The following is an 11,327-nucleotide window of genomic DNA, read 5'->3' on the forward strand; positions in this document are numbered from 1 at the left end:
TCACTTGCCACGGCCATTGACACCGTGTAATCCCGACATCAGTAATCCAGAATCGCTCTTTATAAACAGTAAATCATGAAAAAGAAAGAAATCTATGCCGTCTTATTTTGTATCCTTGCGACCAACATCTTCCATCTCGGACAGAACCAGGCTGTTAAACTCTTCCCATCCATCTAGATAGACATGGTGGCCCGAATTCTTAATGACCACAACCTTGGCCGAGCCTTGGTCCGCCTGTCGCTCTTCCGGTGTTGCGTTCTGAAGCACCCGACGCTTCTCTTCTTCAAGCTTAGCTTTTGCTGCCATTCCACCTTTAACATCCATCCAGTCATGATCGCCATACATGAAGATTATGGGGAGGCCATTTTCGCGCTTGACGGGCGTCGACAAAGATGAGCCTAAAGCCATGGTAGAGTCGGACTGGGACAAATTCTGGCTAGATGACTGTATGGCTTGGGGAGGTTCCTGCGTAGAGGATGAGGGCGTCTGAAGCACCTGTCTTCCCACCCCTTGAATGCGCCGGATTAGAGGGCTGCGTGCAAAGGCACCAGGGGCGAGAATGTATGCGAGAGCATACTCTCCACTGCCCCGTTGACTGAATATCGAATATGAGTAATCATGGAGAGCCTTGGCCTCATCCGCAGGCAAATGCGAAAATCGTCGGGATGTCCAGCCCGATACAAGTCGCGGGCCTAGGGGACCCGCCCAGCGAATCAAGCTGAAGGGAGAAATGTTGGCCTCCCACAGATAGGCAAACCACTTGGGAATCATTCGTCGGGGAGGCTGATCGGGAGCAGCAGTACTTGTCGGCGGGCCCTTTAGGAGGATATTGTTGTCACCTTTCTGGATTGTCTCCGGTGGTACTGATGAAGCCGACTCTGCGATGTTGCGTTGATCCTGGGAAAATTCCTTGGCCATCGTGGTCTCGGACGGCATATCTGCTGACATAGCATATGGGTCTTCTGGAATCCCAACCGGTGATGCTAGGATGAGCTTGTTCAAGCGACCTGGATATTTGAGGGCATAGGCGACCGCCATGTAACCTCCCAAACTATGGCCGAGCAAGGTAAAGCGGTCGATTTTGCGTTTGACGCGCCATTCCTCTAGGGCGTCCACAAACCAAGCCTCCGCCTCTCTGATAGCATCTTCACGGTCTTTCGCCTTGATACGGAACGGCGGCCGTGTGCTACGACCCATTCCTAGCAAGTCTAGCGCATGTAGTTGCCACCCTTTCAGTCGGCTCAGAGGCTCAAAGTTCTTGTAGAAGAAGCCCAACCCGGCCCCATATCCATGAACCATAACCAAGTGTTGGTTTGCTTCCTCCCCAATTCGCTCCACAGAAAATTCGTTGAGAGCTCGATTTTTGCCGCTTAGCTCGACCATGCTGGAGCGCCACCTCCGAGGACCATAGGGATCGTTAAGTGAATTGGCCGCCACCTCACCCTCCTGGCTATGATCAGCCGATTGTAAGCTCCCTGGTTCGCCACTTGGGAGATTACTCGTTTTTCCGGTTTGCAAATGCGTAGGGGGTTCGTGTTGAAGGTAGGGTAAGTATGACAGAACCTTATGCTCGGCTGCAGCAGCAGGTAGACTCGACCACTGAAAATCCATCTCAGTGACTGACACTTGAGCTTATTTCTGGGTTTGACAACATACCCATTGACTGAAGCCTTCTCTGTAACCTAGTGGGAACCAGGCTGAGGGTGGCGGGGTTGCGCTGGCTCCGCGAGCCGCATGAGGGGTACCGCCCTGGTGGGAGGCTATATCGTCCTTGGACGATTCCAAGGATTGCGAGGCCATCGATGAGGCGTAGCGACCAAGGAAAGGGGGGCTAGATGACGCTAAGAGATGTGAATGTTCGAATGGGGCCCAGGATCGAGAGACCTGAGAGGTAAGCGAAGAAAGTCGCGCGGTAGACACCTTGTCGCGCAGAGCAGGGAGTGACAGAGTAAGGTTCTCTGTCACCCGCAGAGAGAGAGACGAGGAGAAAAGCAAGGGCAGCAGCGGGATTTATATGAATGGTAATCGAGGCCCGTAGAGACCAGCAAGGCAAATATCGGGCGGATGAGAGGCCAAAAACCGCTTATGTCCGATCCAATCGAACTAACCCCGAAGCAGGCAACGATGGATGACAACAAGCACGAAGGAATAGAGGACGAAAAAAAAGAATGTCGATGGATTGAGGCTCGGCGAGGAGTTAATCTAGAATAGAGAGGTGGCGGAGGACTGTAGACAGATGTAAGTAAAGTACTATACATAGAACATAAAACAGACATAATTGCAAAGGAACGATTGGGCGGAAGTGAGAAGTGGAAACCCCAACAGGACGATGACGCTCAACTGTCCCGTAATGGAACATTGCGGATCCCGAGGGTATTGTATTGTATCGTACCAGAACACGACTACAGTACGTGCTGAAGTACGTACCTACATACTACTATTCTATATACTGTTTGTATGTGCTCTGCCTGACCTTCTAGCAATTTTGTTCTCATTGTGAAAATTCACGGAATTTAAGAGATTCTATGCTCTCCTCTGATGAATCTACCTAGAGAAAACCTCGGTATATGATCACAACAAATCGCTTCCCATCACTAACCCGCTCAAGCCCTAGGAAGACCTCACGATTCGAGCGCTTGAATTTGGACCAGATATGCTCCTCCGACGGTATCTCACACCACCAGGGTAGTGCACCATGGTTCTACCCATAGCTCTCGGAGACCTGTTTTCTTCAATTGGTGTCGTACTCCCCGGCGTTGTGGTTCTACTACTAACCCCACTGCTAGGTCGTAAACTGAAGTAACCGCCAGAGCCATCAGCCGGGCTAACAACGTAGTTGTTGGTATTGGAGGAGCTCAGCATAATGGAATGAATGTCTCCTATTGATTGTCGAGGCTGTGAGTGTGGCGATACCGCTCTTGACCGGGATTCAGATGCAGGATTCTCCGACCGAATCGATAGAGACAGTGATAATGAGTTCGGAGTGCGCATGTTTAGGCTCGACAAAACCGATGTGGTAGCTGAGCGGCGATGGTGGAGACCGTGGCTCTCATCGGGGCTGGCCAATATTTGTCTATGTCTCCAGGGTAGCGAATGCTCCGAAAGCTCGTTATTCCTCATACTGAGTGGCTGCGACGGTAATTCCAACCGATTATTGATAGAAAGCCAGGCCCTCTCGTCTGCCTCCTCACTTACGCTGTTACTGGAAGATGAAGACACGGATCTTGAATGAAGTCCATAGACTTTAGAGGATGACGCCCAACAGCGCCATCCACCTACGCCCTCGAAGTCCCTCCTCTCATCGCCACTAATCAGGCCGAGAAAGCCCCGCAATGACGGGTAGTAACCATTCTTATGATGCTCTCCTCTTCGTGTTCGCCGTCCGTCAATGTCGAGGAGCGCACTGTCCAGGTCATTTGATTCTTCAACATGTGAACTGTTGCGTCGCTGGCCGCGGCCTGGTCGGCTATGGCTGGGGGAGACTGGGTTGGACTGATGGCAACTGGAGTCTGAGAAATGGATGGACCTGCCGTAATCCAATGACCGGCGCTTTGGTGTTGTAGCAGCTAGTGGTGTCGTGGGTTCAGAAGGGGCAAAGTTTAAGAGGGACGTGGTGTTAGAAGTGGGAATGACAAAGTAATTCGCGATGATCGCATAGCATAGTTCGATGTAGATCACAGAAAGCCGTAGAAACAGAGCCAGTACAGAAAAGCAGATAGTAATATAAGCCGATATGACGAGAGGTATGGAGACGAGGGCGAGAAATGGTAATGTAAAGAAAGTGGTGGTTGACATGAAGACTGGTAGAGAATATATAGTACTTGATTTCTAAACTGAGGGATAGATGTAGCAGATAGCAAGTTAATAACGCTATGCAATACCAAACTGTGTGATACGAATCGTCAAGAAGAAGACATTTTAATCATTGAAGAGGGAGGCAAAGAAGAAAAAGAAAAGGAAAATCCTTGTCGTACTCGATCCATCGGCTTACTTTGGTGAACAATAACCATAAAATGCGGAGAAGCAGCATGTGACGAGCCGCCGCCTCAGGCAGCAATTTATAGGGCCGCGGACGAAACTAAACGATTCATTACATCACAGTCCCAGAGCCGGTATTTATTGGGCCTTTCTGACCTCATAAAACATTTCTGTCAACACAATTCTAAATAGCATGGCACATCAGGAAACTCAAGATGGGACAGGTTTTCCCTGGGATATTGGGGTGTTCGATGCCCATTGTCATCCCACCGATACTATGTCATCCATTGCGGAGATTCCTAGAATGAGGGCAACCACGCTCACAGTCATGGCTACTCGGGGAGAAGACCAAGAACTAGTACACCAGACTGCTGCAACTCTCACAGGTGGACAGTTACCATCCCTTCCGGGACAAAGTATTGGACGTGTGCTACCTTGCTTTGGCTGGCATCCTTGGTTTTCCCACCAGATTCTTGACGATATGGGGAAGACAGAAACCGAAGTCACATCGGCATCTGACAAGAAACAGGCGCACTATAGCAACGTCTTGACTCCACCACCAGCGGATACTTTTATATCAGCTCTACCTAACCCCAAACCACTTTCGCAGCTTATCTCAGAAACACGCGAGCGGTTGCTAAACCATCCCGCCGCTCTTGTGGGAGAGATTGGCCTTGACCGTGCTTTTAGACTTCCCCAAGCCTGGACGCAGCATGAGAAGGAGGGTCGTGATCCACAGATGACCCCCGGGTCTCGCGAAGGTCGAGCCCTTTCTCCCCATAGAGTTCAGTTAGAACATCAAAAGGCAGTGCTAGAAGCTCAGTTGCGCCTGGCGGGAGAACTCCAGCGGCCCGTCTCTGTACACAGCGTTCAGTGCCACGGAGCAGTATTTGATCTTTTCAAGAAGTTGTGGACAGGCCATGAGCGAAAGAAGCCGTCGAGACGGGAGAGGGCACGGCGTCACAGTGCTGCAGATGCCCACACGCAGAGTGATGCGGAGGAAGAGCAACAAAACTTGACCATGGCCAAAGAGTCACCGCTTCCTTTCCCGCCAAGAATCTGTATGCATTCGTATTCAGGTCCCGTTGAACCTCTAAAGCAATTCTTAAATCCGTCAAACCCTTCAGACGTGTATTTCTCATTCTCCGCTGTGATCAACTTCAACGGACCGTCGCCCCAAAAGATCGTCGAAGTCATCAAAGCCTTACCGGATGACAGGATCCTCATAGAAAGTGACTTGCACACCGCTGGGCAGCAGATGGATGACTTGTTGGAAGAAGTCGCTCGGCAGATCTGCGAGTTGCGTGGATGGGGTTTGCGCCAAGGTGTTCAACAGCTTGCCGAAAATTGGAAGAAATTCGTGTTCGGTTGATCATATTGGTATACCTGAGCAGCGTTCCAGGGTGCGTGCCTGTCAATAAGTTGGTACCACTGTACATAGCATCCTGTCGTGGATGAGGTTATCAAGAGTAATGGACGTGTAGAACATAGAGCCAAGATGACTTAATAAAAACCTAGATGACAGCTCACTGATATAACAAATGGGTAGGTATGCGTGTGATCCAAGAATTATGGTTCGCTTGGTGCGACTAGTCTATGTACAGTACATAGCACCATCTCCGTCCAGAGGAAGTCTCTAACTGTACGTCTCATTAGAGGCATGAGGTGTGTATAATCACTAAAGCTACTATTAATATGGTATACTGACACTATTATCAGTGGTTGTAGTTAATAAGGGTCTCTGGTATAGAATCCTAAGAATAAAAAGGGGACTAGGCCGGTCTACGTTGCTTGGTAGCGGCGAGCATAAAATAAGCGTGACATCCGTGGTACGGTCGGTTTCCGACAGCCGATAAGTGGAAAGATTAGTAGGGAACTCAATTAGTACCTAAGTATAGATCCAGCGATCCTGATTGGTGGATGGTGGCTATCAGTCAGATACTATCTCTTGGTTGAGTCCCACCAGAAGAATAAATATTTGAAAGATTAGAAATAGATAATAATGATAATACGAGCATACAAACAAGTATGACTTGGCAACGAGGGAACGGACTCACAACCGGGTTCATTACAAATTTACAAGCTTTAGTTAATCTGCACACCAAGGCAGGTTTTGATCAAAGTACCAGTAAGATCAATTAGGATTATGTATTGAATACTTGACATCTCGTGATCTTTTCCCAATTGGAACTTCTCCGCACACACGTGACCTGCCCCAGACTCGCCGGCAGATGCCCCACCACTAGTTCTCCGGCTCTATCGATTTCTCCTCCTCTTTCCCATTTTCTTACGTTTCACAATCCCCATTGCTCCTCTCTCCTTAATCATGTCTTGAAAACAAGCAATTCCTTCAACCCTAGGACTGCTCCGATTATCAAGGATGAAGTTGCTAGTCCTCGGACCTTGAACCCGCGTCGATGCTTTGCTATGTCCTCCACCGCGCATAACAGCCAACCATCCACCGGCAATGGTGTGACTAAACGCAAGTCAGGTACGCAGCACAGTCATCACCCATCATGATACTTCCGTGTGTGTGTGTGAATATGCTGACACACCGCGATTTAGGCTCCGCAGCCTGTATTCACTGTCATCGGCGCAAAGTCCGATGCGATGCTCGCATTGTCGGCTTACCTTGCTCGAATTGTCGCTCTGCGGGAAAGGCCGATTGCCGCATCCATGAGAAGAAAAAACGCCTGGCTGTGCGCTCCATTCTTGATCCAGTCCCCATTCGCTGTCGTCCGCCCCCTGACTCCGATTCTACTCCCAAGCTATTACCGTCCACACCTATCCAGCCGAATGCCTTCACAACTGCCTTTCGGGGCGTCCAACCCGACGTGACGAGTCCTGTCGCAGCCGGTGCCCAAATCATTCAATCACCACACTCCAGCTACACCAATGGTAACCATCTATCCAACAACCGTGGTTCCCAACCGATTACGGAAACCCAAACCTTCACTCGCCAACCGGGTGCCGACCGGTCCATGGAACTAGAAAACAACGCAGATTTGGAGAAGCGACTCGTGAAGCTGATTGATGAGGAGGAGTCTGGCAGTCGAGAAATCCAAAGGGGTGTGAGGGCAATCTATGTTGGTCATGAACTTTCGAATATGTCATTCTTGATCCGGCAACAGCGAGATAAAGACGACGATGTGTATCACTTTGCGGGCAATGAAATTCCTCGACGGCAATTGAGAACAGGTCATGACCAGCTCCTTATGGATGCCCTCACACTGCCAGAACCAGCCCTTGCTGATGAGCTGGTAGAGGCGTACTTTATGCACGTAAACCCAGGGTATCCCATTATTGAGGAGGATCTGTTTATGACTCAATATCGTAATCGTGACCCCGCCGATCCGCCTCCAATATTACTTCTCCAAGCCATTTTGCTTGTCGGGGCCCATGTCACACGTCCAAAAGCAGAGCGAGATGCGCTGAAGGAAATCTTCTTCCGTCGTGTCAAATGGCTATTCGACAGTCGTATTGAACGCAATCGTGATATTATGGTTCAAGCTGCATTGCTCATGACATGGCACTCGGACAGTGCTGATGACGACGTAGCGGCTAATGCCCACTACTGGGTGGGAGTAGCTGCTAGAATCGCCACAGGCCTTGGTATGCACCGTAACCCGGTATCTAGCAAATTTGTACCTCGCGATCGCCGGATGTGGAGAAGGTTATGGTACATTCTGGTCCAATTTGATGTGATGGTGTCATTGTCATATGGCCGACCACAAGCTATGTAAGTTCTATTCGTTTATCGTCCGGATCTGGGAATTCGTACTCTAACCCAAAGCTTACATTAGCAACCTTGAGGACTCAGATGTCTCCCCTTTGACCCCTTCTGACTTTGAAGGGTGTGGTTCTCGAGTGCAAGCTGAGTATGTTATTCACTTCTCAGAACTGTGTACAATGATCCCGTATATCGTGCGAGAACGATTTGGGTTGAGAGTCAGCGCTGAGCGCCGCAAAGCCGCCTTGCAAGAAGCAGACGAAGCCCTAGCGAATTGGTCCCTCAAGCTGCCAGACAGTTTACGCTTACGAGCCTCCGATATGGATCCGTGGTCTGCCATGCTTCATCTGACATATAACAACTTCCTGATTCTTCTTCATCGGCCACATCCAAGAGCTTCCGCATATTCAGACGACTACGGTCCGCATGACGCAGAAATCTGCAGTGCAGCCGCTGGAGTCATCGCTTCCATATTCGAGGAACTCCGCCTCAACGACCGGCTGAAGTTTTTGTGGTACTCTGGAGTGCATACGCTCTTCACAGCAATGATTCAAGTTCGGGTGGAACTTCGATTCTCAAATCCTGTCCTCGCAATCAACGCCTTGCGCCGCTTCGACTCGGCCTCATATTCTCTCCGTGAACTTGCGGAGTATTGGTCTCACGCCAACACCATCTTAAGGTTATTTCAAGACTCTAAACGACTCCAGGAGGACTTGCGAATGGCTACCAGCGAAAGACCAAGACGATTCAGCACACATGATCAAAATAAAAACACAACTAATCCCTCTAATCCTCATCCCACCCCCACCCCGAATCTCAATTCAAATACCACTATACAGAGCGCCCAGACCGAGCCGCGACCTCCATACGAAGTTCCTACCCCTGAATCTCCGCGTATGCCCCCAACCACCATGAGTCCACATCAGAACCAGCCATTCGACAGCTGGATCCCGTCTAGCCATCTGGCTTCTGTGGACCCAATAGACCAACCTAGAGAGTTCCTGGATTGGCGACAGCTCTTTTCCTTTACTGACCCGGATCAGTCCGTTCTTCCCGTTCCCATGGAAGGATTGCCAGAGTTAGAAGATGAATGGCGCCAAATATATTGGCAGGAAACTCCCATGTCTGATCTTCTCCAGGATGGAGGATGGATGCATGGATAAATACATACTTACCCGGCGGACATATCTCGGTTCTTTTTGTTCCTTTGGATTTGACTAGAATGGCGATGCTTTATGATACCTGTTTCGTCTTTGTTGATGATCATATGACTATAATGGATTACACATGATACATACAACCTTTCGGATAACTACACACAAGTGCAAACTACATCGAGCTCTTGAAATTCAAATGTAAAAGTTTGCTCAGGTATTCATCGAGGACCGTGAGGTCCTAATTCATTCTCTCTATCGGTACCTCCTACACTGTTTCATACTTTGAGAAAAAAAAATAATCAACTGGAATCACTAAATACAATCAGAAGCTGAGTCGAAGCGATGTGAGCCCGACACGTCACCCAGCCCAAGCACGCAAATGAGGGATATGACTGTAGAAGAAAAACGTAAAGGAGTTTTGGAGTGGCCCACTTTACAAGCAATGGTACAAGTCTTGTTCTGAGTCCAAGAAGACATCGCATAGGCATTGACCCCCAAAAAAGAAAACAAGAACACGCGCCGACCCTTCGCAGCTCTCTTTATACCTCTGTACTCGTAATCAATCCATAAATATCCCATAAATAACCCATTGCATCGTACGACGTCATTAAGATGCTGTACAGGGAGACGCTCCAAAGGTAAGAAAAGACCTTTCGCCCGGTCTAAAAGATCTGGGCCTGGCAATAACACAAGGTTGGCTTCCTAAGTCCTAAAGCTGCGTTGAGTGCAACGTCAATCGATCTTTGACTGGAGAAAAGCTGTTGGTTCCTCAGATCTCACGTGCACAGACATTAATAGGAATCGCCAGCCGTTCCATTGTGCGGCTGGCCCACCATGGGCGGGTACCCATAGGCAGAGGGATCTTGTTCAGTGGGATCTAAGCTTGGATTCATGATGCTGTTGGTGTTATCAGCAGCATCGGGGAATCCTCCCGCGGTTGCCGGACGTCCTCCTGGAGCAGAGCTTACGCCTCCGACCGGTCCGCCAGAGGCGTATCCGCTGCTGGTTGGCCTGTTCTGATGCTCACCCCTCGCAGATTGGGTCTATGAAGTTAATCAGCATTGTACATCCTGCCCGAGAACACTGCCGACGGCTGGTGGAAGGGCAGGGAACTCAGAGCGTTGCACAGGTCTCACCTCACGGTACTTCGACAAATAGATTTTAAGGGCTTCCGCATAGTTTTCAAAACCCAGCGAGGTCATGGCAAACAGGATGTCCTCTCCATTGACGGTTTTGCGCTTTTCCTGTTGGCACTTCTCGGACGCTGTGACTCCAGTCAGGTTACGCCGGCGAATTTTTACTGGCAAACTGATAAGACAGCCATACTAACCTTCACTGGTAATGAATGAGATGAACTCGCTCACACATTCTTGCATACATTCCTTGGCTTCTTTTGCAATCTTGGCATTGTCCGGCAGGGCCAATTTCATGATGCGGGCAACTTTGAACTATACGTTAGCACATCCCCGTTGCAATCAATTCCGATAGCACGCAAAATATCCGTAGATGCGCATCGAGTAAAAGACTCAATTGGCGCATCAAGGGAGAGTAGGCATGCTTGCCCTGCAAAGAGGGGAGAATCAAAATAAATAGGAGCAAAGGACGACGACTTTTGACAAAAGGGAGAATAGAGTATGAGGGAGAAAGGGAAAGAATTGAGAAGTAAAAGGAAGGGAAAAAAATTGTAATATGACTTGTATGGGCGGTGGGCAAATGTAGTCGGGAAGACCGCTGTTGACCAGCAGGCAAGCCGTAAGGTACGCGCAAATCAGAAGCTGCAGGGGAACGCAACTAACCATTGGCAATGGGTAACCACCTATCCTGCTCCTTCACTTCAAACTCTCCCTGGTTCTGTGCCTGGTCTTGTTGTTCCTTGTCCATTTGTTCCTGCTCTTCACCCGATTGAACTTCAGGTTCCACTTCAGGTTCTTTCGAAGGAGAGGTCGACGACATGATTTTTAGCTGTTTTCAGGGCGCGCAGCGGGTCCTGGATTTAGAATGGAACGACTGATGCTATTTGCTCTGTTGGCAAACCACGTCACCGATGCGGGCGGCGCGCGATGAGTTTCGGCCCTGAACGCGAGGATAGCTTTGCGCCAAGGGAAGAGGGTACCTGGCTGGGCAGCGATTGGATTCGCTTCACAGCAGCCTAAATGGGGAAGGATGAGGAGCAAATGTCAGCGCGTGTGGGGGATTGGCAATGCTTCCGCGACAGCTCTGCTGGCAGTATGTAAGTTAAGGTCCACCGGGATGGTTATTCGACGATGATCATATGAGAAGCGCGGCAGGAGAGCTTGTTTTGGGGGGATTATTATGACTGTTTTGGGGTATTTTGGTAATTTTGGGGGTTGGACTAAATCTGATTTGATGCCCAGAGACGAGGATGGCGCACCGATCTTCTGGAACCTCCAGGGCGTCGTTGGGGCCGAGTCAGGAAAGAGTTAGACTTACAAACTGCAGCA

At 49.6% G+C, this 11,327-nt stretch overlaps 4 protein-coding genes across 4 annotated transcripts; 2 read left to right on the forward strand and 2 right to left on the reverse strand.

Annotated features, from left to right (window-relative positions):
• Nucleotides 1-102: 102 nt before the first annotated feature.
• On the reverse strand, nt 103-1,800 carry AO090003000960 (putative alpha/beta hydrolase; the record flags this gene model as incomplete). The annotated part of the gene is made up of 2 exons (XM_023235111.1): nt 103-1,599; nt 1,657-1,800. The coding sequence occupies 2 exons, from the start codon at nt 1,798-1,800 to the stop codon at nt 103-105; spliced, it is 1,641 nt and encodes a 546-aa protein (XP_023090162.1).
• A 529-nt stretch (nt 1,801-2,329) lies between these two features.
• On the forward strand, nt 2,330-5,350 carry AO090003000961 (TatD family hydrolase; the record flags this gene model as incomplete). The annotated part of the gene is made up of 2 exons (XM_023235112.1): nt 2,330-2,373; nt 4,171-5,350. 2 exons carry the CDS (start codon nt 2,330-2,332, stop codon nt 5,348-5,350), a joined length of 1,224 nt encoding a protein of 407 aa, XP_023090163.1.
• A 1,055-nt stretch (nt 5,351-6,405) lies between these two features.
• On the forward strand, nt 6,406-8,871 carry AO090003000962 (uncharacterized protein; the record flags this gene model as incomplete). Its single annotated transcript, XM_001820025.3, has 3 exons — nt 6,406-6,469; nt 6,544-7,717; nt 7,782-8,871. 3 exons carry the CDS (start codon nt 6,406-6,408, stop codon nt 8,869-8,871), a joined length of 2,328 nt encoding a protein of 775 aa, XP_001820077.1.
• A 785-nt stretch (nt 8,872-9,656) lies between these two features.
• On the reverse strand, nt 9,657-10,818 carry AO090003000963 (nuclear transcription factor Y subunit beta; the record flags this gene model as incomplete). Its single annotated transcript, XM_001820026.1, has 4 exons — nt 9,657-9,908; nt 10,002-10,129; nt 10,196-10,306; nt 10,662-10,818. The coding sequence occupies 4 exons, from the start codon at nt 10,816-10,818 to the stop codon at nt 9,657-9,659; spliced, it is 648 nt and encodes a 215-aa protein (XP_001820078.1).
• Nucleotides 10,819-11,327: the final 509 nt, after the last annotated feature.

Source organism: Aspergillus oryzae, chromosome 2, assembly GCF_000184455.2.
Source record: "Aspergillus oryzae RIB40 DNA, chromosome 2".
In the NCBI taxonomy this organism is placed as follows: Eukaryota; Fungi; Ascomycota; class Eurotiomycetes; order Eurotiales; family Aspergillaceae; genus Aspergillus; species Aspergillus oryzae.